Genomic DNA, 27,604 nt, shown 5'->3' with positions numbered 1-27,604 from the left:
ATTTGGCTGTTGCTAAAATGCGTATGCAAAATTACAATGACCAAACATTGTCCAAATGCCTTGGCTCTATTTGTTTACACAAATAGCATTGCTTTATATGCGAGCGGCATGTTGTTATTTCACTCCCCAATATGGTCAACCCAAGATAGAGAGCATTTATAATATGACAAGTAACACTTGTTTCATTCTATGAAGGAATTCATCAGGTCAATTGTTTAAATTTACATTTTATCATCCCTTTTCTACGCAAATGATTTTTCACGTTCACCCACCAATTAAAATTTAGTTTTTATTTCTTATGCGAAACATATATATATATATATATACACCCCCCCCCCCCCCCCCCGTCATGTCATGATAATATATTTGAATTGGTTTCTACTAATATTCTTGTATCTTATTCTAAAGCAGGTTAAGCAGATTATATGCTTCTCAGTTTTTGAGATGAGTAATTATTTGGATTATGAGGACTACTGTTCTCATCTTGAGTGTTTTCACAACGTTTCGGTCAATGTCATCTCTGACCTTCTTCAGGTGTCTCTTGTCAATCTGCTTGGAATTTTGATGAGAACCTTTCGTTTAATTCACTGGGGCAGCATGCTCTCATTGGGTAGAAGTCCCAAGTTATTCACAATTGTATTTTGAGTGGCACCCGCGCTGAGGATTAAACTTTTCAACTTCCAGAAGAATGTAACTTATGAGTAAATTTTACCAAGTACTTGTATGTTATACCACGGGTCAGTGCTGGCGACACTCAAAATACAATTGCAAATTACTTAGGACCTACCCAATTATGGCTAATGAAATGAGAGCATCAACCCCCACCCTCCCCGCTGTGGTTCTGTTTGAAACTCCCTGCAGATTTCTGAGTTTAACAGAAATGTTCTAGAGGTCAACACACGGTACACATGAAGGTGTGAGGTTAAATCGATTGAAATGTTATGAAAATAACGCTTAAGATGAGAACAGTAGTCCAAAGAATATGAATCAGCAGATTTTGTTTACGTCGACTGTGGTTGTTATTTTTTTTACATTAACTTTTGCTCAGAAAGTTATAATTACTTTTTATTTAGTAGCTATCCAAAAATATAGTTTATTCCATGTCTACAATTTCGCTTCTGTGGTTTATTAAGTTGTTTGCATCTTTTAACATTAGAATTACTAGTTTCTCCTTTAGACATAATCTGCATGGGTTATCACAAAATCTACATATTTTAACACACCTTAAGATTTTCCACTCAACTACATTAAATTCACAAAATAAGTTAGATAATGGTACAATATATCTGTTAATCGTTATTCTTGTATGTATTTTTGTGATGTAATATTTTTATTTTGAATTTAATTCGTTTTCCTCAATTTTTTGTTATTCAGGTTTTAAATAGTGTATATGGTAGCTTGTTAGATTATGCTTCTTGATAAACAATGATTTTATAATGGGCATTTTACACTTATTTTATAATTATTTTGTTTTACATTTTACAATAATAAAAATAATGGTTTTGATGTAAATAAATTTACATCAAAACCATTATTTTTATTATTATTATCATCACAAATTGTCACTTTTTCTAATTTTATTATCTTTGCGGTTATCATTTACAATTTTATTGTGTGCCTAAATAATTAATTCTAAAATTTATGAATATATATTTTAAAGAGTGGTGTAGTTTGCCTGAGGCTTTTTGTGTATTGTACAAAGTATTTTATTGAAGGTTAATGTATGTATATATAATAAAATCTGCATCAAATGTAGGAAACAAATTCTCACAAATTCACTAAAAAAAACAATTTTTATTCGTATACAATTGTGTATATAGAGGTAGGCTGAAACAATTGTATGCAAATAAAAACTGTTTTAGTCGATAATAGGTAGGAATTTGAACATCGTTGTGGTTGACTTGATGTACTAGCTTCAAGGCTTACTTGCAGATAAATGCTTCATGGACGATGACCAGCTGCGTCCTGAAACACACCATTACTCAGGTGAGTCCTTTGGTGTCCACGTTCTATCGGCAGGATGCCTTAATGTGTTCAGCCTTGTTCTCTTCTTCAAAATTTTGCGAACTTGTGTTCCTTTAGAGTTTGATAAGTTAACCCTTTCCCTCCGTTTCGTTGTTGCACAACTCTGTTTTAAGTTTGGTCATTATTAAGAAATTGAAAAATAGATCACGTGTTTCATTTGCATAAAGTTTTCCTTTCATGCACCCTTAATTCATGCAATTACACTAGCACCTGCTCCGTTTTGTGCCCTAATCACTAAGGTAATAAAATTAATCAAAAACCTCAATAGCTTTGCCATCTCCACATCTTAGATCTCACCCATCTCAAGTAAATAAGTTAAATCAAATTTTGCCATCACTAACTAGCAAAGCATTAACATTGTCAACCAAGAGAAGAGTCTATCACAGTGTGATGAAGTATCGAATTGAAACCTAGCCAGTGATGGTTGAGAACATGAGTTGCATGGGGAAAAATTATGAGAATAATACGATGGATTTGTAATGTGAATCTTAAAGGCAGGCTTAGATCTGATGACATCAGAGGGAGATTAAGTATAAGGAAATATGTGTAGAAGAGTAAACTTCAATGATATGACCATGTCGAAAGCATGGATGGCAGATCTTGATTTAGTAGATGTAGAACAGTTGAGGTAGCATGTTCGGTTCACAGGGGAAGATCAAAGAAAACGTGGGAGAAAGAAATAAAAACGGACCTGAGGAATAAAGAACTGGCCAGTTTTGAATTTAATTTCTTAAAACCATCCAACACGTGTTAACATAGAAAATGGATGTTTTCAGTGATTTTGAGATAATGATCCCCAGTAACTATAAAAAATCTGGTTTCGATTACCTATTATTATATGATGACCAAGTTCTTCAATGTTCATTTATTCAAGACTTTTTTCTTTTTGTCTGTATACTTTAATGACAAAAAGAAATACATGCTAAAATATTCTTTGGTTCTGGGATTGAGTTATGCTTATAAAAAAATTCTTATTTTATTCTTCAAATTAGCCGTAGATTGTAATGAACTGTACAAGTCATCCATCTCCCACTTAGCTGTGGTCCTGGATATGACCTTAAACTATATCCTATGTTGAGGCCCCAGCTTACGGGCTTTGGGGAGTGTGGAGCCACCTTGTAATTGCCATTGCTCCCAAGTCTACTCTGACCCGGCGTGGTAGTACCTTTTAGGGTCTCAACTATGGGTTAAATAGAAACCGACTTGAAAAAAATATATATATATACTATTAAAAAAACTTTCTTCAAAATAACTGGATTCAGCATTAAATAACCTGAAAAGGGTTGATGTGCCGTAAAACAAAAACAACCAAACCACAGCTATCGATGTATTTCTCTCTCCCTCTTGCACTATTGATTCAACATGATAGTTTTAATGTCCGTGATCATTTAGAAAAAAAGAGTGACTTTATGCAAACCATAAACATGTATGTAAATTAAAATTAAACAGGAATAATTCTATTATTTTTAATTGGAATTCATTATTGAGATGAGTATTAAATTAATATAAGGAATAATTCTCTTCTGTATTATTACTAGCATGGGTACCCGGTGTTGCCCGGGTGTTGAGAGGTGGAATAGTAAGAGTATCGAGCAATCTAGTCCTAAAAAAAAAATGCTTCAATCAAAATAGTGCCTGTGTGAGTACAAAAAAAAAAAAAAAAAATCAGCCGCAGTAGCCAGGCTCAAACTTGTAACGTGAAAGAGGAAAAGGAGGTGAAAAAAAAAAAAAAAGCAAATACATTCACCATCTCACCATGGCGCACTTGTGATATCACAGGCCTTCGAAAAAACGTCTTTTAAACGTGCGCTGAGATCGTTTAGCGTATGATGCCTTGCAAATATGTCGACAAAAAAACATCCCAGTTGACGGCCAAAGAATCGTTTTTGGCCAATTTTCAGACATTTCTCAGTCTTTCTAACGATACCAATTTTGTTAGTGTTTGTTGCGTGTGTTTGGCAAACATACATACTAACACACATTTGCCTTTTATCTAATAGACTAGCGGGGACGTCCAGCGTTACCTGGGGTGTTTGGAGGTGCAAAGGCGGAAAACCTAAGATTTTACCACTGCGTTACGACGACAAAGGAAGTGCAAAGCATTTAAATTTAGCGATGTCAATGAAAAGCTGTTGACTCACTGATAATTAAGTCAGGAGTCGGTGAAGAAATGAAATCTCTCGTGGTATTTATTTTCTTCACCATGAGGTCGTTATGTGTCCAAATGAATAGCAATGGTCCGATATGAGGGGTTTTCCACACGGTAATCAAAGCTAATTACTTTCTGGACGTCCCCGGCATGAAGCTGGAAAATTGCCTTCGCTTTTGTTAGTTTCGCTTTTTTTATACGTAAACCACGAACAAACACACGTGACCACGGGATAGTGTGAATTTTATAAAATAAAAGTCGCTCAGATAAAAGATAGAAACAACCTCCTTTCGTAAATTGAAGATATTATAATCTGGGGAGTATGTAAAAAGTTCTAAGAATTATTCTGCCCCCCCTCCCCCCGAAAAATGCGTTTGCCGGACATACAAAAAAGCACACAAACACGCACACATTTTCACTTTTATATAATAGATTAAGCATGATCTTGCAGCAAAGAAAGTTATTTCTAGTTATGCAAGATGTATTTCTTTCTCACAGTTTTTGAATTTTTTAATAAAATCAAAAATCATAGTAAAATAATTAGCAACACTGGTTTGGCTTGTTACGCAATAAAGCGTCTAGTTGTATATATATATATATATATATATATATATATATATATATATATATAATATTTACTAGCGCGGTGTACCCAGCGTTGCCCGGGTGTTTGTAGGTATGTGTGAAAAAAATCCGAAATGTGAAAAAAAATAGGTGCCCGTGAAAAAAAAAACCGAAGCCTTGACGCGCAGTTGGAAAATAGTAAAGTGTGAAAAAAAAAACAGGTACGCGTTTTTGATTGACGTGACGGCGATAGGTATTCAGTAGTTGGCATTTTGTGCGAGACAGTTTTTAATGAGGTCAATAAATCAGTTTGTTTGTTTTTAAAAACCCGCTCCCTGTTTATTAGGGGGAGCGTCTCATCTCAAAATGAAAGCTACCCTCTGATATGATGAAGTCGACATTGACCAAATGTTACTTAGCTCTCTAGAAACCACTGGCTTTCGGCCAGTAATTAGTCGAGTTTCGCTTTTTGTTTATACCGAAAACCGAATGTAACGCGTGCCGATGCGGGGAAATGTGGAATAATTAACGTTTGAAAGTCAATAAAATTAAATAGACAGGCGAGCTCCGTGGTTAAGTGTGAGATATTACAATTTATAGATGATATAAAAAGTTTTAAGAAGTTGTGAAGCGAGCGAGCGAGCGCTTCTCTGAAAGAAGCCTTTTGTGGACATCGAGGAAAAGCATACATACATACATTTTCGCTTTTTTATATATATATATATATATATATATATATATATATATATGTAATATTTCAAATTTTAGTAAATCCGAACAAGTAGGCAGTTTTTTTTTTTTTTAGATTTTTTACGTTCATAATTTTCAAATTTTAAAATTTTTAATGAGTCAAACAACCATTTTTAACAAAATGTTAAGCACGATAATTCCATATGACTAAATAGGACTAAGATTTTTTATTTTAGTCAGATTGAATTACTCTCCTTGGCAGTTTCTTATTAGAAATGTTGGCTTGATCTGTTAAAGACTTGTGCAAGGTAGGACAATTAAAAATCTAGATAAAAGATGTCTGTGTGTTTGTACATCTACAGAGAGAAATAAAGACCTACCAAACATATCTACACATACAACTGAGTATAGTAAGCTATGTTTCACTTTAAAGGGTGCAAACCCTTTTTCAGCTGAAAATGTATTCATCAATTCAAAAACGACTTGGCAAATTGTTATGAAATTTGAAACATAAGAGAATGTATGAACGGCTATGGTTCATTGGGAGAAGAAAAACTTTCTTTTTACGTCACACCATATTTGTTTGAATTCTAACAACTGTCTTGTTTTAAAAAAAAAAAAAATTTCATGTCATAAACGCAACAAATATTTTCAAATATTGTACTTGTATGTTATGTTTTCAAATCAATCGTCTTGAGAAAGTCTTGAAATAAAGATAAAACATTGATGAATGAATAAAAGATTTTGATTTGACATTTTCCATATATATATCTATACTTCAATAATTTTTTTTTTTTTTTTTTATTGATATTCACATTAAAAACCTTTTTTCTATTTATTTAAAAAGAAAATACAACTTTATTGTATATGGGTCGTGGAATTGCGTTTATCTGTAAAGGATCTTGCTAATTTGCGTATTTTTGTAAACATTTATTTTAATTAATTCCCTATTAGTTCTTTTTTGGGGGGGTGGGGGTTCTTATGGGATGATCATCTTTTACATGTAATTATATTCATGCAGATATTCTACATGATTTATACTTGCGTAATATTTGCGTAATAAGTTTATATTAAACACAAACCTCTTTCTATATATATTTATATATGCATATATATATATATATATATATATATATATATATATATATATATATGTGTTTTAAAAAAATTGCCTACCAAACTCCTCTGTCAGTTTTTGGTCTACAGATATGGAACTTACTATATAAGATATTCAAACCCATGCGAAGGGAAAATCTGTGCGAAAATGTGAAAATTTAAAAAATAGAATTCACCAGGTGAAGGTCCACGACAGTATTATGAATATGCATGCATAACATAATAGCTTTTGGTTCATGTTTTAATTTTTAGCCTTGCAACAAACATGTCTTCATAGCTCAGGCATTGATATCAAAGGAAAAAGTAAATCGTGAGCTAAACATTTTGGTTTCAATTCTCAGTGGTGGCGCACAAGTCTTTAACTTTTTAAATCATTACTATTTATTGGGTCCAATATAATAATAAATATGAAATCTGCATTAATCAAAATATTATATTTAAGCTTATTTTATGGCCGGGCAATGCCAAGCAACCTGCTAGTAAAAATTATATATATAATTCCGATACAAGTACTGATTCTGTTTTAAATTTTCGATTCCAATTCTTTTAAAATCACTAAATATTTACTTAAGGAGTTTTTCTTTAGATTACTGTAAAAACCCATGCAATTTATCTTTTTGTGAACGTAAAAATACACTTGTGTGGCCGATCTATATATTTTAATTTAGTTCGTAACTTAAAACCAATATATATTTACCATTTTATCTTTGGTAGCAGTAGTAACTCACCTTGTCTGTCTGTCTACCAAGCTACTTTGTCAGTTTTTAGTCTACAGATGTGAAACTTGAATTTGAACCTATGAAAGAAATTTGATTTGGTTTTTAGCTAGAAAAAGCTAAGGATCAAAATTAGAACTGAGCAGGTAAAAGTTAAACTAATGTGTATTCTTTATGCATGCACAAATATACGTTTAAGTCAGTTATTTTTTTAAATTTTGATATATATGTGACCTTAGCAAATAACGCTGAGTTTTGGTTTCAATTCTAGCTGATGGAATCCAAGTTAGATTTTTTAAAACTTTTTGAATCACTACTATATATTGGGTACAATATAATAATCAATAGATTATTGGCTCTATAATATGAAATATGCATAAATTAAAATATCATATCTAAGCATATTTTCTGACTGGACAAACTAATTTCAACTAAAACTGGAATTATTGCTTTTCTACACAATAACAAATTTTTATAGCATCAAATTGGAATGGTATTTATGAAAGTTAGAGAGGATTTTTATGCCAGGAATTACAAGTTGTCAGATTTGCAATCCCATCAATGCAATACCTATAACAAGGTTTGGCAACCATGCAAGTAGGGGCAAGCATGATTATTTTATTAAAATATTTTCTTAAAATTTGTATATGTAATAACTAGGACTATGACAACAGCATATTCTTTTCATTGTTTTTACTCTCAAGTATATATCTGACACAGACACAATTAATCAACCGAGAACCACATCATTCTATGTAAAAACATATAAGATATCAATGGATATATACCTGAGAATCAAAACAAGGAAAAGAATATGCTGTTGTCATAGCCCTAGTAATAACATTCACACAAGATGAATATTTATGCAGAGTAGAAACCGGACTTTCAGTAGTCTTGGAATTTTCACCTCTCCCTATTTATATTGTCCATTAATTCTTACATTCCATGAGTGATGTTTATTGACAACTGGGAAGGAATTGCTGTTTTCAATTTCAGCTGTTAATTTTAGTGTGTCCTATGTTCGGATTTTCAATCATTACATAATATTAATCATCATTTATTTAACTGTCAGTTTATTCATCTGTATCTTTCTTTCTTTTTTTTTTTTTTTTTTTTTTTTTTTAAGACTTAATAGATTGTGACTTATTAGTAACATTTTTAGTCGCGTGCAAGCGACTCAATAAGTCAGTCGATCTGTCCGTAACACTTTTGTGCTTGGCCTCTTTGGTTAAGATCAAAGGTCTGTTGTTAATAGATGTTGTTCTTAGCTTTTTAAGCTTTTATTGGCCTTTTGGCCAAGATCAAAGTGTAGTATAGTAAAAATAAACAAGTAGCCTCTCAGCTAGCTGAGTGTGTGTTCCATCCCTCTCCGATTAGGAAACCTCCAAGATCCCCACCCCCTCCTACTTGCAATTTTCGTTTTCACCCCCTCCTCTAAATTTCACCCATCTTGGAGAGAAAGAAATACAAACTAGCCCCCATTCCTTACCCACAAAATTTTCTTTTCTCCATTCACCCCCATCTAGAGGGCATCCCCACTTAGAGACTGACCTGCAGAAGCGAGGTTTCTTTTACAAACCTCGTGGAACGGGCAGTCTATCAACTAGACAGGGTTGGGAGGGTCCTAATAATCACCTTTTATTTTTTCTTCCCCCGCCCTCAACACAAATGAATTATTGTACCATTTTTATAGTTATCTGTTTTGTTTTTACACGTCAATAAAAAATGTTTTAAAAATTAGGAATTAAGTAGAACGTTTCACAGTATAAAAGGGTTAATGCGGTATTATGGTGAAAGAAGATACTAGCTGGGAGAAACTTTTGATTTTGTTTAGTTCTGGAGTGACAAGGATTACCAACGACCCCCCCACAATCCCCCCTTTTGAGTTGGCCATGTGCCTAAGTTTTTTGTTCATTGTTGATTTTCACTGTACTTTTAACATGAATAAAAGATTTAATACCTCAAAGTGTAGTATCTGTTCCGGCAGATATTGCAAAGATCATATGTGGGGGCAGCCCCACATATAAGACCTTGGTCAATGTAGGGGCAACCTTTCATACCAATTGTCACTATCCAGCTCCCCGACTCCCTGGGGAGTTGATCCCCATTTCCCCTTCACTCATCACATTAAAAACTGGCCTTGTGCCTAATTTGCTCGGTGGGGGGAGCAAATAACTACACTTTTTTTGGCCTTTTGGCCAAAATCAAAGTGTAGTATCTGTTTTTACTACATGCTGTACTTATTATGATATAAAATGGGGATCACTTTTCTGCATTAATTTAATGTAAAATGATCACCCACTTTACAATCAGTCAGTCTCAAAGCCATTCAAGTCATTCTCCAGATCATTCAAGTTGTTTTTGAAGGATTCCAGCTATTTTTTAAGCATTCAAGTCATTCTTAAGGTCATTCAATTTATCCTTAAGTTCATTAAAGTCATTCTAAATCATTTACTTTTTATTTATTTAAGTCATTTCAGCCCATTTTTCGGTCATTTTAGTTTATCTTTAAGAATTTCATGTCAATCCTACATATACGCATTCATTCATTACACGAGAGCACGCAACTAATGGCTATCGGCCTTGTTTTTTTAAGCCTTAATAGCTGGTGACTTATTAATAACATTTTTTTTTTAAGCCTTATTAGATGGTGACTTATTAGTAACTTTTTTTTTTTTTGTTTTAGCTGAAGAGAAGGTGACTTATTAGTAACAGTTTTTTTAAGCCTTAAAAGCTGATGGCTTATTAGTCATTTCTTTTTTTAACCTTAATAGCTGGTGACTAACATTTTTTTTTATTTTTTTTTTTAGATGCAAAAATATATAAATTATTCTTTCCAAGTTTTATTTTACTTAAGATATATTTTGACTCCTTGTTATAAAATTTTGTAAAATATTGAATTTGCATTTTAATAATCGTTATGTAGCATAGCAGTTCTTTTTTTTTTTCTTTTTTTTTTACACAGGCATCACCACATTATCAAGGCTAAGAGGCTACTCAAGGATAAGGGTTAAAGAGTGTACATAGAAATTGGACAATATAGTAATCATTAGTAATGAAAATGTGTTAAATTTGATAACTTATATGGAACGGCTCATCAAGAACTTATTTACGTTACACTTGAAGACAACCATATTGTACTCAGCCGGAAAGCAGGAAAACGGAAGAGAGTTCCACAGGCGTGCAGTTCTAAGAAAGAAGCTTTGTTCATGGAATCTACGTTTAGGTTTAGGCACAGATAAAGAGTGGGGGGAATTATTGATAGTGTTTTCAGCTAGACGAGTGTTTCTTGTGAAAGTTTGGCGAGGGGGGACCATAGACTGAAGCTCAGTCGAACACTTTCCATGAAAATAACGATACATCAGAGACAAGCTCGCAATATCTCTTCTGTGAGATAGAGGTTGCAGGGAAGAGAAAAGGACATCTCCTACGAGGCTACGAAGTCTATTTTGAACTCTATCAAGGCAGGACAAGTTCTTTCTAGCAGCTCCTGCTCAGATGTGGCAACAGTATTCCATCCTTGGACGTACCTGGCTCTTATAGAGATAGAGAATTGCATCAGCAGTGAGATATATACTGGATCGATAGAAAGATCCCACCATTTTTCCAGCGGTCCTGGCAACAGATTTCCATTTAAGATCAGGAGTAATTGTCAAGCCCAGAAGGAAGGTCGTCTGTTTCTCTGGAGTATTTGGCGACATCTCGTAATATTAACTGTAGTGGTAATGTTTATTTTTATTTTTTTTTTTTTTAAATTATTTTAAAATCTTAATTCATTCTTTTATCAGATTGGTATGAAGCTTCTCTCTAAATCACAGACCAAAAATTTCACTTTTTTTTTAAATCATACAAAGAAATTATTTTCTATGAGGGAAAGGGTTAACTAGACATTAATGTAAGGGAACTCCAATTTTTTTTTTTTTTTCTATTTTTTTTTTTTTTTCTTATCTAAAAAAAAAAATTTGATTTTCTTTGAAATTTTTTGTAATTTTTTTCTTTTGAAAATTTTTTGCTCAGATTTCATTAACTTTTGAGAGATGTCAATGTCTTGTATTTTTTTTGCCTTTTTTCTTTTTTTTTCTCTCCACTTTTTAAATAGCCAGTGCTCAGTTGAATGGTCTACTCTTTTCATCACTTGGATTTGCACCAATGGCCAGACTTGTGCAACAATTGGGCCGAGACCAGGCCCTTTCCAAACTGGTCTTTATCAAATAAATGGAAGTCATTGGTTTTTAAGGAGTTAATGGAAAAAAAAAAAAATTTTCTGTAATCATTCTTATGTAAATTTAACACATTTTTGTTTCACACAGAATAATTTTTGTCCAAATTGAAATTTCTTGCTTTGAATCACATAAAAATGAGTATATTATCTATTAAAAAAATGTTTCCTTGGTTAATTTTGTATTATAATTGGGTATATAAAACGTCCAAATATGTATTATAATTGAATATGAATAAAAAATATATTTTAAGTAAAAGCACTATCACATACTTATGTGTCATGTCAAAATTAGTAAACCTTTAAAAATTTACAAAAAATTAAGTAGATCTGTTAGAACTATTTTTATTGAAAACACAAAAACATTATCAATATACAATTTTCTGCTTTGAAATAGCAAAAGCTAAGTGAAAACAAGGGATATAAGTCGGCTTGTCATATGAAATTAGTTGCAAAAGACTAAACCGTAAAAAATGCATTATCGATAAATTTTATTTTTTCTTGTAATTATTTTTTTTAACTCTTATCATTTTTCATAATTTTTGGAATTTTTAGTAATTTCGACATGGCAGATAATGTTTTTTTTTTGTTTTTTTTTTTTTACTTAAAATGCATTTTTTGAATCTCCAATTATAATGTACAAGCCCCTTATATATATATATATATATATATATATATATATATATATATATATATATATATGAATTTCTAATCTCAGATCTGTATATATTATTTAATTGGAATTCATTATTGAGATGAGTATTATTTATTAATTTTATTTATTGTGGACTATTATCCTCATCTTTTCTTAGTTATTTCATGACATTTCGACCAACTATTCCTCTGGCCTTCATCAGGTGGTAACCACGACAGGATAGGAACTCTGAATCTTCTGCCTGCATTCATTGCCTTCTCTAGTTGTTGTCATCTAACCACGTTTTTGCTAAGTAAGCCTCTGGCCAGCTTTAGGTAGAATTGAAACCGCTATCTTCAGACAATTCTGACCTGGAACCGTAGAGATTCAACGTCTCTATCAACTGCACCACGGGCTCCGAAGGCCAGAGGAATAGTTGGCCGAAATGTCGTGAAACAACTAAGAAAAGATGAGGATAATAGTTCTCAGATCTGTAATTAATCCAGAAAACATGTAATAGTTTATTGATCTAATATAACTAGAAGAAAACCTGTAATAGTTTATTGATCTAATATAACTAGAAGAAAACCTGTAATAGTTTATTGATCTAATATAACTAGAAGAAAACCTGTAATAGTTTATTGATCTAATATAACTAGAAGAAAACCTGTAATAGTTTATTGATCTAATATAACTAGAAGAAAACCTGTAATAGTTTATTGATCTAATATAACTAGAAGAAAACCTGTAATAGTTTATTGATCTAATATAACTAGAAGAAAACCTGTAATAGTTTATTGATCTAATATAACTAGAAGAAAACCTGTAATAGTTTATTGATCTAATATAACTAGAAGAAAACCTGTAATAGTTTATTGATCTAATATAACTAGAAGAAAACCTGTAATAGTTTATTGATCTAATATAACTAGAAGAAAACCTCTAATAGTTTATTGATCTAATATAACTAGAAGAAAACCTCTAATAGTTTATTGATCTAATATAACTAGAAGAAAACCTCTAATAGTTTATTGATCTTATATAACTAGAAGAAAACCTCTAATAGTTTATTGATCTAATATAACTAGAAGAAAACCTCTAATAGTTTATTGATCTAATATAACTAGAAGAAAACCTGTAATAGGTTATTGATCTAATATAACTAGAAGAAAACCTCTAATAGTTTATTGATCTAATATAACTAGAAGAAAACCTGTAATAGGTTATTGATCTAATATAACTAGAAGAAAACCTCTAATAGGTTATTGATCTAATATAACTAGAAGAAATGGTGGCTGGTTACTGAAAAAGGTAAACCTCTGATAAATGAGATGATGATGATGTATGTTTTGGGTTAACCAAATCAATCAGTGAAAGTATTGATCCCCCGATTTATCGGAGAGGGACTTATGTTTTCAATGGCATCTGTGCGTCTGTTAGTCCGGACGATTGCCAGATAACTGTCCATTAGTTTTTCCTGAAGTTTTGCCACAAATTGTATTTCATTAAATAAATGTGCACAGTAAAAAAAATTTTTTTTGAAAAAATTCCTCTTGCATCCCCAGGGACTGAAAACAGGTAAAAAAAAAAAAAAAATGCCCTAAAATAGCCCAAAATTGACACTTTTGCCCCATAACTTTTGATCCATCCATTAGATTTTTCTGATACTTGGCCAAAATGTGAAGGCCATTGTTCTTAATATAAATTCAGTATGAGTGACGCCTGGCAAAATTCTGGTTCGCATCCCTTTGGGATTTTAAAAAAAAACATGCTTTTTTAGAGCTCTTTTTTCATATTACTCAAAAACCTGACATGTATGTCCATATATAGTAGTTTTCCATGGTGCTGAATTCAAATATACATGTCTTAAGGCGTGAAACTGCAACGTTTGTCCATTCTCACTGGGATTCAGCGTTCTCAGGAGCTCAAAAGGGGATCACAAATGCAGAAAAAAAACATGCTTTTTTTTAGAGCTCTTTTTTCATATTACTCAAAAACTTGACATGTATGTCCATATATAGTAGTTTTCCATGGTGCTGAATTCAAATATACATGTCTTAAGGCGTGAAACTGCAACGTTTGTCCATTCTCACTGGGATTCAGCGTTCTCAGGAGCTCAAAAGGGGATCACAAATGCAAAAAAATGATACTTTTTACTCCATAAGTTTTGCCTCATTCATTAGATTTTTTTGAAACTTGGCGAAAATGTGAAGGCAACGTTGACCCTTCACACTTCTCACGTTCATCATTTCTTCACTATTTTTTATGGCGTCCTCTTACATGCAGCACCAGAGGGGGACCACGCACGCGCGGCTTGTTGAGAAATATGATCGGTTGTTGCTGGTTGAAATAAAAAAAATTTAATTGCTTTTATTTAAATAACCAATATAACCAGTTAGCCAACAATTTTTTTTTTATGCAGAAATTTCTTATATTACAAGAAGATCAAATTTAATTAAAAAACAAATTTAATTCATGTGAAAAGTTAGCCAACAATTTTTTTTTTATGCAGAAATTTCTTATATTACAAGAAGATCAAATTTAATTAATGTGAAAAGAAATAAATTTTTTATGTTCTTTAAAAAATTGTTTCAACTTCTGTTAAAAATAAAACCGTTTTTTTTTTTTTTTTTTCGTTAGAATTACTGTTTTTAATTGGTGTAAAAAAAATTTTTTTTTTTTTTTTTTTTCAAGCTTTTAAAAAAAAGCTTGCAAATTTATATTACTTATTGTAAAAAAAAATGTGACACCTTTATTTTTTACTTTTTTTGTGGAAAGTAAATGAAAATCAAAATTTATAAAAAAATATTTTGTAAAATTGCAAAAAAAAAAAAAAAACAATTTTTTTTTAATTGTAAATATATATATTTTTTTTTTTTGCTTTGAGAGGATTTTAATGAATTAGGATTTCCATTGTATCACTTTTTATGTAGTGTGATGCATGAAACCAATGCCAAGAAAAATACTGTGGCGGCTATTGGGTGCAGCAAGTATTTGATACTGTGAAAAATGAACTTGTGTGTGTATGGGAATTGAAAGTATATCTGATACAGATTTGACTTTTTGGTTTTGTTTCTTAATATTAATTCACTAAGGAACAATATGTATGAATGTATGCTAACTGATGTGTGTGCATAAATGTTTTATCTGTTTTTAAAACCCACAAGAATGAATGTTGCAAATGTTGTATGGAAAGACTGTTGGATATTTGATATTTCTAAAATAAAACATTTTTTTTATTTTTTATTTTTCAAGAAAAAATCTAAAATCAATTTTGAATTTTTTAAAAATATTTTTTTAAATATTTTTTGTATTTAAAGTTTTTTTTTAAAGATTATTTTTTTATTTAAAAATATATTTTTGAATATATTGACAGATTCTTTTTTTTTTTTTTTTAATTTTTAAAAAAATTATTTTATATTTTTTCTTTTTAAAACATTATTTTTCTTAAATTTTTTCTTAAAAAAATTTTTTTCCCTGTTATTAAAAAAATTTTAATTTTTTTTTTTTTTTTTTAATAGGTTGACAGAAATTTCTAAATCCCATTTTACATTTGATTAATCTTAACCGTTTTGCTGTTGGCTGTATCAATCTATTTTCAGGTTCTTCCAATGTGTGCACATCGACTGAATCTAGCTATGTTTCCTGGTCCAGTGGGGATAGTCCAAGTTTGTCAATGGACTCACCTTACCATACTGCAAACCAAAATACAGCACCGTTGACTAACAGTGCTTGTACTGGCACAAGCACTAGTACCAGCGGCAGTACCGGCAACAGCAGTCATACAGCAGAAACAGGCAACAGCAAGGTTAGATTCCTTTTTGCAATTTTTTTATGACAAAAATATCCTGCTTGTTTCTCCATCTCTTTGGTATTACCGTTACATCTGCGCTAAATCAAATGTGATTCGTCTAAATTAGACATCGTAACAATTTTCTTCTATATATCTTAAAAAGCAGATGACAACTGATTTTTTTTTATTTTTTTTCCAAGTTCATTTAATTAAAAAAGTTTTAGCTAAGAAAGTAAAAATAAAAATATGAGAAAATGACAATGGACTATTATTTTGAATTATTGCTGCCCACCTCAGCAAAATGTGGTATATGGTCAGAAAGTGGGGATATCAAGCCAATGCCCTCAAAGGAGCGATACTCTGGCCTAGCAAAAATTGCTTGGGTATCTGAGTCTGCATTTTCCAGTAGGGGTGCCTCATACAACAAACAATAAACTTACCCCCACCCAAAAGCCGGGTGGCAAGGCATGGGATGGTGGACTTCCTAAGTAATACCCAGGCAGCACACCTCAGTCTGACAGGTACTGGTCAAGTTTTTGGTCCCACACCTGTCAGGTTGATTGTCAAGAATGGATTCTTGACTGGTACTTTCTACCTAGGTTTCCAAGCAACTGAAGCAAGAGGAGACCAACCATGCAACATTCAAAAGAATGGGAGGGTATTAATGTGTTTTCTATTTGTTTCTTTACTTGAAAATTCTAATTCAAATTTATATAACGCTTACATTGAGAAAAATAAATTTAATTCATTTCACGTGAGCTATGTATGATCCTTCTGATTGGAACATTAAAAGAAAAAAAAAATCAGTTTTAGGCCACACAGACTTGTTTATTGATGCTACGCCATAAGGAGGGAAAAGGGAAAAAAACACAAACTGATTCCATGTCTGATGGCGACATATCTTATCAAAACTGCGCTGATTTTTTTTTAATTTTCAGAAAACATAGCTTTTTTTTTCGTTTTTTTTTTTTTTTTATTCCGTGTTGTATTTGGATTCTTACTGTAATTCAATAAATTTTATTTGTTGAATTAGTTTTTTTTTTTTTTTTTAATATAACAAATAACTTAACTAAAAAATAAACTACAAGTATTTTACTTGTACATTTTTATCTGAAATTCTTACATTTTAGAATTTTTAGTCAACCATTAAAAAATTCTACCTTTAAAACTTCTATGATATCCTAGTTTTTATACATACAAAAAGAACTCTGTGTGTATACTTTGTGGTTATAAGATTTACCCCAGGAAGTACCACTGTAAACAAGAGAACTAGATTTCTATTCTATCGCCTGGAGCACTCTTGTATGAGAAGTTCCTAAGAATATTTTTTGACAACTGATTCTGAGTACTTTTTTTATTTGTTGGATTCCTGCTTCCATACTAAAAAAGACCTTGTATCACATCATATCTTGTGTTGAGATAAGTAACAAAAAAAATTGAATAAATTACAATATTTATTAATCCATCAAAACTTCAAATAAGGAATTATAATAAAGAAAAATCCTTAACCCGTGAATTTTCAAAGATAGGAGCTTTTCATCGGGAGATAAGCATTAGTCAAATGCATCACTGGTTAGCATAACTTTGAAAATAGATAAAAATAAAAGATAAAAAGCATATTGAATAAATTAATAGACAAAAAAATCAATCAATTAACTAATTAGCTAGTCAATCAATTAATAAAATAATGTAATCCGTGAAACCCAAATAAGAATCTGGGCTCCAAGTTTGGATGGATTATAGTGTAGTGCAAAAAACTTTGTTAAAATTTGAAAAATCAAATAATTAATGAAGTTTTATTTAGTAAGATCCACAATAGAAAAAATCCAATCTTGAGTATACAGGAATTATCGTAAAATATTAAAGGTCAATAAAATCAATTAAATTTTACTCCATAAAGTCCAAAATGGATCCGTATGAAATCAAAAAAAAGTCTGATCAAAATAAATTGAAAATCCGAAAATATTATGAAAATAAAAAGTGCTCATAAGAAATCAATTTATAAATAAAATTTCTTGCCATTTAAACATGATTCCTAGCAAGCCAAAAAATGCAAAGATCAGTTCAAATATAAAAAAAGTTTATTGATTAGATTTAAAATCTAATATAAAATAAAATTAAATACTGATAAAGAAAAAAAGAAATGAAGGAAACAAATATAGCAAGGAAAGATCCAGAGGTGGGCTTGGGTAAGAAATAATCAGTAGAAGGGTAGGGGTGAGGTAAAAAGAAAGACATAGATAAAGGAAGGAAGAAGAAAAGAGGAAGAAAACGAAAATAAAGAAGAAAAAATAATATAGTCGTGTCAGGCAAGCAGATAACATTAAAAAATATCTCTTAAAATTTTCTGTTGTTATGTTTGCAGTTGATTAACTTATGTATTTTTAAATTACATTTCTCCAGATGGTAAAAAATTTAAGTAATTTTTTTTTTTAATTTTAACACTCAAAACAAATCTTTTTTTTTTTTTTTTAATATTTACTAACAATCTTTTTCATTAAAAAATCTATTATAGTCAATTATAAATGTCTATTAAATTGCTTATTTTATATATATATTTCCATTATTTATAATTTTTAATCAAAGTTTATAATTGGAGGTTTATTTATTTTTGTAGGATGCAGCCACGTTCTTTGATTTGTTTATTGATTCTCCTAAAAAGGATCTCTACGAAGATGCCAGGGAAGAATTTACCAGGTACACAATTGATCATATTTTTACTGAATCATACACTTGAATACATTTTTTTATTATTCAGATTACCATGGTGAAGAATTTTCCACAACATTTTTCCAATTTGTCCATATTTGAAAAAAAATTTTTTTTCTGATGTTAGTCTATTAGACAAGCCAAAATGTCTGGCTCAAATTTAATCGCAGTCCACATCAACAATCTTCTTCATGTTACTATTCATCATCGTGCTTCAGGTTTAGCGTAACTGAGGTGTTCTTCACTCCCTACAATTTATCAACTTTGCCGACAGAATCAGCGAGTTGAATTTCTGTAGTCATAATGCTGCTGTGGCAGCTAAAGTTTTTATTTTTCTTGCCTGGTAGCTGCAATTACACACAATATATATATATATATATATATATATATATATATATAGTAATTTATAAAATATATATGGCGATTAAGCTACACTGAATATTCAGCGTTTCATCCACTCTAGGACTTTTCAGGCTGATGCGCGAATTCTGTGGTTGTTTATCGTTTTTATATGCTCCTCTTCTATTGAGGATTTAGTTAACCAATCAGCTTTCTATATATATAAATTAAAAAAAAACCCTCCCAATAACAGTGTTTTGCAATGACGTTAATGTTTTATTCCTTCATTCTCTTACAGCACTGTAAAATTACTTATAAGTTTTCCATACCCCGATCCAGGAACACAGGAGCGGTAAATTAAGGGGGGGGGGCTACTATTAGGGACACAGGCTCTACACTCCCCTGTTTTGTCACGTGAGTGGTATATACGCTTGGAGATTACAGTTAGAATGTCTGCTGTGGAACCGGCTTGCCTAAATCCATATTGTTGGTCAGTCAGAAGTTTAGCATCTGTAAGGTGCTGGACTAGAGCTTGGTTAATTATGGACTCAAATATTTGGGCAAAAAGTGGGAGGAGGCTAATGGGGCGGTAATTTACTGGGTCAGTTCTTTCGCCAGAATTCTTGAAAACTGGTATCACAGAAGCAGTTTTCCAGCAGGCAGGAAAGCAAGATTCATTAAGGCATTTGTTGTAAAGTTTGGAAAGGATTGGAGCTACTTGGCAGAGCACTTTTTTAATAGCGCAGCCGGGATGAGATCAGGTCCACATGCTTTTGAAGTGCCAAGATTTTTTATGATATCATGCACCTGAGAAGGGGTGATTTTCAGATTGTCTAGTGTGGCGTCTGTCTACAAAGGAAAGTCCGGGAAAGGGTGGTTAGCAGGGTCCAGTGTGGAGTTGGAGGCAAACCGACTGGCAAGCATGTTAGCCTTCTCAGTTGCTGAGCAAACAACTTCATGATTGTTCGATAGTGGGGGAATTGTTGATTGCCCTGTTGTAGATTTTCCAGAAACCACGGGTTCCTAATTTCTGTGCTTCAATGCGTTTTTTGGTGGTTTCAGTAATTTCTCTCTTAGCTGTCTCTATTTCTTTCTTACAGTTACTTCTGGCTTCTATATACTTCTGTCTGTTTGAACTGTACTTATGTCAGTTAAATCTGCGGTATGCATGCTGCCTTTGCGCAATGGCAGCTGCACATGTGGAAGTAAACCATTGGGGAGAGTGAGACCTTGCTATAAAATTTCCGTGTCGGAATATGTGCTTCAATTGCTGTTTTGAACCATTCAGTGGTCTCATTTGCGCACTGTTCAGCAGGAAGTGAAAAGTTATTTCGCCATGGGTGTCTCTGATGAGATCCCTGATGGCTTCCCAGTCAGCCTTTTTATAATATCTCGTTGTTTTGAGCAATGGCTCTTCTATTTTGGCTCTAGAGTTTAGTGCAATTTCAACTATTATCACTACATGATCAGCATTCCCAAGTGGGCTGTGGGCGTTCGTAACACAATCATCAGGAACTGTAGTCAAAAACAGATCTAAAAGTGATGCGTGTTCTTGCTGGTCAGGGAAACGGGTTGGAAACGTAACCATGTGTGATAGGAAAGAAGTTATAGAGAAGCTATGTGTTGTGCTACCAGCTGTGTCTGTGTAAGTAGAAAATCCAAGCCAGTTGTTGTGGTGGACATTGAAGTCTCCAAATACATCATGCACTTGTGCGCTAGTGTCGAGGGAAAGTGCTGTATCTATGCTGTCAGAGACTTTGTTTATTAGGGTACAGTCCTGGGTCGAGGGAGAGCGGTAGAGAAAATAAAAGTAACTAATGTTATGTTGCATGTTAAGTCTAAAGCACATAAAGGCTTAATCGTCCGATTCTAGTTTTGTTTCTCTAGTCAAGGGGAGATAGACTTCAAGCCCATGCATATGTCTGTCAGAGTCCTTACGGCAGAGTGGGAGATATCCGGGCTTGTTAAAGTAGTTAGAGTGGGTGGAGGAGTGTAGGTTAGTCTCACTTAGTGCTAAGATATCCGGGGTGTTTGTTAGGAGAAATGCTTCAACATCATTTAAATTAGTTCTAAGCCCACGGATGTTCGTAAATGCAAGCCTCAAGGGAGGAGGCAATTTGATTTTCTTTGAGTTTTGTCCTGGTTTAAGTGTAATTTTAGATTGTACTGTCATTTTTTTTTTTTTTTTTTTTTTATTTAAGAGTTTCAGTCAGGTAAGGGGTGCTGAACAAGTGGTTATGTAGAACACTAGGTATGCAACACAAGTAGACCATCAACTGACCTTCCATCTACTAGAACTGTGGCCTCAGGAAAGCCCACTGAGATGAGTGCAGAGTCCCTTTCCATGCGCAACATATCACTACAAACATCCCGATATTATTTAGCTGTTGATGGAGCAGCCGCTCTAAGCGCTACCAAGGAGTTAGGGGGTCCTGTACTACCAGTCGGGAACAGCTAGGAATTGTCAATCCAGTACCCTCAACCCATCAGATGATGGTCAACCCAAACTACTTGTACTGGCATTATGGTGTTCAAGCACTCCCAAGTGCTCAGTTTAGAGGGGGATGGGATGTGTCGGGAGAGGGGGAAAACGGCGTTCATTGCCCTAGTCAGGAAACAAGATTGACCACTGAGTGTTTCTGTCGAATCCCTGTGCTTTGACCGCTACGCCTGACTAATAAGCAAAGAAGGAGTATGAAAGCTGGGCGATAGACAGTGCCTATCTACTCCTTAAGCAGTTTAGGTTTGAGTCACCAGCTCTAGGAAGGATGTCATCCAAGACTGGAGCGGCCTCCCTCCCCTTAAGTTTAGCTTCAGTTTTCCTTCTAGATGAATGACCTGGGAAGATCTACGAGTCCATCAGCACCGAGAGGGTTTACTCCACGCCTGGGTCCTAATCCAGGTATTTCTGCGACCCCGTGTGGGTAGTTAATGTTACTGTGTTAGTATGTAAATGTTATGTCTACTGAGAAATTACACTCCTCAAAGTGATTAAGGGACATTGCTATTACATTGTTACTGGAGGAGGCTGTGAGTAAAAAAAGTTCATTCGGTGGAAGCAGCTATATTTGCAACAGGTTAGTTGGAAGGAGTTAAGATATGGTTTAATATTTTTCCTTTAAATTTAGAAATTTATTTATTTTTTTATTTATTTATATGTTGGCTTAGGAATAGGATAACGCGTTACAGAATGGCTTGATATTAAGATTTAGTTAAAAATATGGTTGCCCAAACTCTGGGTATTTTAGATGACATGAGGGTTAAGTGCTGTATCTATGCTGTCAGATACAAGTAACATCATTTTTGATATGAAGTACAATACAGTACAGGTATAAATTGGGAGTAAAATTATAAGCTGTGGCGTGTTCAGTATGTATAATAAAGTAAATATATATATATGGGCAGATTTCCAGCAGATGCGAATATATGGAGGTTGTAAGTTTTAAGTATGTTTCCACTTAAGTTATTTTTATTTCGGACTATTATTCTCATCTTTATTAGTTGTTGTTTTTCATCTTTTATTGGTTTGTTTATTCACAACGTTTCGGCCAACTATTCCTCTGGCCTTCGTCAGGTGGTAACCGCGACGGATAGGAACTTCGAATCTCCTAACTGCATTCTCAACTATCACTGCCATCCGTAGTTGTTGTCGTCTCACCACATTTTGGCCAAGTAAACCTCTGGCACGCTTTGGGTGGGATTGAAACCGCTATCTTCAGACTAATAGTCCGAAATAAAAATAAATTAATATATATAATGCCCATCTCAAAAATGAATTCCAATTAAGGAATAATATATATATGTTTCCACTTCTAATGAGGATATCTTCAGCTTTCGTTTAAGAAACAAGAAGTTGTATTTTGCATTACAGGGTATCGGTCCAGTTTTTGTATTTATCATTGCAAAACTAAGGAAGAAACAGCTATTGCTATGTAATGTAGATAGCTGTAAATCTAGTTCAGACCATAGTAAGTATCTACCTGGGTAAGAATAAAATAATGTATGCCTTGGCGGTAGAAATGGGTAGATGTTTAGTGATAGTGACTTCCAATCGGTCAGCGTGTGATGGTTAAGGGCTGAAAGCTAAGACCCCCTTCCACGGCGTGTGTAATATATGAGTGATAGTAGCAGCTGTGGGAGTAGAGTAGACTGTTTTTAGGAGAGGATTAACTTACAGAATACAGTAAAATTAATTTTTAGAATTTATAGTCAAGTAAAGTTTAGTTATAAAAAAAAAATTTTTTTTTTTTTTTTTTTAATTTTTTTTTATTTAACACGCAAATCAGACAATGGCAGTCGTCTTGGAGGAAAAGAATGTATTGGATATACGTAGCATGCAAGAGAGGGGTGTTTCTACCGTAATGAGAAACTTTTAGTACATGGCATGTCGGAATTTGTAGTTAACGATAGTCAATTAGGTCAGGCACAAAGCATTGTGCATCTAATCAGAAATAGCCTTAATGACGTATCTAAGATCACTGTATATTTCAGGCATGTATATTATTGAATGTAAGGCAAACTGTATTTAATGAAAAGTAACCTCATGCCAGGTTGTCCTGACAAACCCGTGTACAGAAAGACCTTAGATACTCAAGTATAGTGTCAAGTAGGCATTGAAGTTTTCTCCTTTTTTGCTTGTAGTGTAGCGTTACGTGTGGTGTAACATGCGGATTCTCATTAATTTGGTCTGAAGATGCAAAGGAATAATGGCGCCATGATTCTGTGGAATAATCCTGTGCATCTTAATGGTAGTTCTGACTGCCTGTTGTTCAGATTGAAGATGCTCAAACTGGAGTCGTGTGTTGTAACTTATATAGGACTAGTCTGGATTCCCAGTGTTGCCCAGGTGTTTGGAGTTGTATGTTGAACAAAAAAAAAAAAAAAAAAAAAAGTGGAAGCAGGCAGGCAGGCAGGCTCGAACCCATAACGCAAAGGCGGAAAAGAAAGTGAGAGAAAATCTGACGTCTTACCGCTACTCCATGACGCGACCGGAAGTGTAAAGCATTTAAATTTAACAAAGTCAATCAAAAACAAAAGATGACTTGCAGAAATGGCGTTGCTTTTAAACTTCTGAGGAAAGCAAATTAGACACAAGGTCGTTTTTAATGTGGAGAAAAACCAGCTCCCCAAAAGAGGGGGTACTCTGGCAGTATCCAAATAAATAGTAATTGTCTCTGGATGAAAGGTTTCCCCTACATTAATCAAGGACCAATTACAGAACAGATACTACCCGGCGGTTGCGTTCCAATAAGTTTCGCTTTATTTATATGAAAAAGACAAACAAACACTGGAGACGATGGCATGGTGGGAATTTTTTTATTTCAATCAAAAAAAAAAAAAAGATAGAGACGATGTCCGTTTGTGAATGCGAGATATTACGATCTGGGAAATAATGCGATAACTTCTTGCAGAATCTAACCGACACGAGACCCCTGTTGCAAAAAGCCTTTTGTGGACATGCACAAACGCTCACACCCAGTTTGCCCTTTATATAATAGACAAGCAGGGGATGCCGGGTGTTTGGAGGGGTGTGTGTGTGTGTTTGTGTGTGGGGAGGTAGATCAAAACAAAATGGAAACTAAATAATAAGCGAGGTAATAACCCTGCTTAAATATTAAAAATAAAAATGTTAAACTTGTTAAAAACAGTCAGAAAAAGAAAAACAAAAAAAAAAAAAAAACGTTGAAAAAGGTTTTGGGAGGGAGGTAGGCTTGAACCGGAAGCCTTGAGGTTAATAGTCTGATTACTTGGCATGACACCACGAAGGCAGGGACTTGAGAACAGCCAAAAATAAACGTTTAAAAACGCAGGTGGTTGAATATCAACGCATGGTTTTTTAGGTCAAATATCACGCAGCAGTAGTAGTAGTAGTAAAAAACGAATTCACAGCGTGAATTTTGTAAGATAGTAAAGCACCCCCCCCCCTCCGAGAACTCCCTCCAAAAAAGCCTTTGCCAGACATACAGAAAAAATGCACACACACACTAACACACGTTTTGCCTTTTATATATATAGATGAGTCTTTTGGATAAATAGTTGAGTGTAAGCAAGTTAAAAGTGAGCCAAGATGATGTCAATTAATGGCAATTCAAAACCATTGTAATCCGCATCGATTTAACATCCATTTTACATGCTGCCACGTGTTGGACAGCTTTTAGAGATTGGCTTCTAAGCTTATTTATTTTTGGTCAAGTTTTATTTCTTTTCCTCTAAGGTCTGTCGTCTGCATTTCCTTCAGTGTGTTCTGTATGTGAGGTTTTTAAACTGATTAAATTTTGCTTAACCATTTTTTTCTTAGGCAACAACATGGAGAATACATTGATGACTTCATCCCATTTGATCCTCCGATTGTTTCTAAATTTGGTCCGATTTCAAGGTCAAAAGCCAAGGACAAAATTACTGGTCCAGTCCAAGTCACTGCAGAAGGGGTATGTTTCATTTGCGTACATTTTTTTTTTTTTTTAAGCACTTGTGCTCTACTGTGAAGGAGGCACTTTTTTTTTTTTTTTTTTTTTTTTTTTTTTTCATCATAAAACCAAAATTCTGAGATTTTCAAATGTATGTTTTTTTGTGTTTTAGAATGTTTTTGTTACAGAGTTATTAAATTAACATTAATTTAAGAAAATTATTTTAACACAAAAGAGAGATTAAAAGATTTTTCCTGACATAGTTAAAATTCTGAAATTCTGCCGGTAAGTACTTTTTGACGGACCGTCTTTTTAAAAATCTACTAAGAAATCAGGTAATTATCCAATCAATACGAAATTTTCAGCGATTATTAAAAGAACAATGAACTTTATAACAGTGTACTTATTTTTCATAAATGATATTTATATATATATATATAATTTTTTGCTTACAAAACCCCCCCTTGTTTTGAGTGGGTTCCAAATATGCTTAAAATAATCATCTGAAACTGAACAAAACATATTGTGTTGTAAGGGACAGGATTATAGATTTAAAAAAAAAAACTTATTTGCATACCTTATTTTGACGTCTGAATATCAGAACTTCGATTGTGTTTAATTATTCCGCTTTTGAGTTTTGAAGCGTGAAATTCGGTGAATATGTTAAGTAAAATAATTTAAGTTAAACAAAACAAAAAAAAATTTTTTTAAATATTTATACGAAAAAAGCCATTTTAAAATCTTTGATAAATAAATTAACAATCTTTTTTAGCGAGTCGAATAATACATTACCATTATTAAACAGGGCATGCTTTGAAGAATCGATACAAAAAAAAATTCAATAAATATTGTGCCCTTTGTGTTAAAAATATCATTTTTTCTATCCCGTTTGAAAACGTTTGCCGCCTTTCGACTATGCTGGACCAAACACGCTGAAATAATTTTTTTTATTCTGCTTTAAATATCCCCCCCCCCACACACACACATTAAAAACTCAACTCATACAAATGGTCACCCATCTGGTACTGGTCAGCCTCAGTGTTAATAGTACATTGAAATTTTTTTTTGTCACTGAAAAATAAGTTTTTTTTTTTGTTTGTTTGGTCTTCCGTAGTCTGCTTTTTATCAAGTACAAATGTAAACATTATATAAAATCGACACAAAGTAACTGGTTGCTTATATGAATAAGTGGAATTATTTGAAATCCAGGTACTTATATTATAATATTTTTGCATATTATCATAGAAAATCACCCTAAATCTTAGTTAAACAAAAAAATAAACAAATTAATTCTTTCAAAAACCTTTTTCTCTTTTTTTTTTTTACTTTTTTTTTTTTAACTATTTATATACGTTTTTTGTGCAGGACAAAAAATGTCAAATGTTAACTTTTGGGGAAAATTTAATATTTAAAATTTAATTAAAAATAGAAAAAGTTTTACATTATTCTGCTTTCTATATGATAAAATACAGGGTTTTATCTTTCTGGAAAAAAAAAAGGTTATTCAGAAATAATGGATTTTAATAAATGTAATTTCGTTTTAAAAAACAACAATATTTGATTTTTCGGCCATTTTTGGCGGTGTCTACTGTCGTCAATTAAGGTTTTTAGTTCATTATCTCATTGTTTATAGATCAAATTTTGTTTTGAAAACTTGAATTTTGTCGTCTGACCCAATTGTGTATTTCGAACAAAGGCATTTCAGGGAAAAACGTTATTCTGTACTTACGTGTTATGTTGAACTTAGTATAAATTTCAAAATTTACCAAACATTATCCAGTAGAAGACGTACTAGAGCTAATTTTCTGAAAAAAAGTGTGCCGTATTATCAAGAATAAGCAAGACTGCCGACATGAAAGCAGTTATCGCCTCCTGATTTCAAACATCTAAAGCAGTGTTTTTCAACCAGGGTTCCGCCAGTTCAGTCCAGAGATTCCACAATTTCTAACTTAGAACAAGAAACAAATAAACAGGACTTCCATTTGTCTGTTTTCCAGCTGACTACAATTTGGTTGTCTTCAAGTCAAACATAAACAAATTCTTGATGAATTGTCACCATAAATAGTCCAATTTACCAAATTTCCACTACTAATGATTACTGCGAAATTATCCCATCGACTACTGTATACTCAATAACCTTTATCCTCGAGTGGCCTCAGGGCCTTGATAAGTGGCGACCCCTATGTAAAAAAAAAAAAAAAAATGTTAAATTCAATTTTGAGAATCTATTTTAATATTATATG

General features: G+C 32.8%; 1 protein-coding gene and 1 pseudogene across 2 annotated transcripts in view; both read left to right on the top strand.

Moving 5' to 3' along the window:
- LOC145247960 (uncharacterized) overlaps positions 1-27,604 on the top strand; it is a 106,804-nt gene that overhangs the window by 68,628 nt on the left and 10,572 nt on the right. For both annotated transcript variants that reach the window (XM_080109607.1, XM_080109608.1), the window contains exons 12-14: positions 15,716-15,921; positions 18,524-18,603; positions 25,253-25,382. In XM_080109607.1, the coding sequence (XP_079965733.1) occupies positions 15,716-15,921; positions 18,524-18,603; positions 25,253-25,382 (416 nt within the window). The remainder of the gene's footprint in view (positions 1-15,715; positions 15,922-18,523; positions 18,604-25,252; positions 25,383-27,604) is intronic.
- LOC145248528 (U2 spliceosomal RNA) lies at positions 9,438-9,563 on the top strand (annotated as a pseudogene).

The sequence above is a fragment of the Euprymna scolopes genome, chromosome 26 (assembly GCF_053919585.1).
Source record: "Euprymna scolopes isolate OS-2025 chromosome 26, ASM5391958v1, whole genome shotgun sequence".
Lineage (NCBI taxonomy): Eukaryota > Metazoa > Mollusca > Cephalopoda > Sepiida > Sepiolidae > Euprymna > Euprymna scolopes.
Note: the sequence above shows the minus strand (reverse complement) of the source record. Positions and strands in the feature narration are given on the sequence as shown.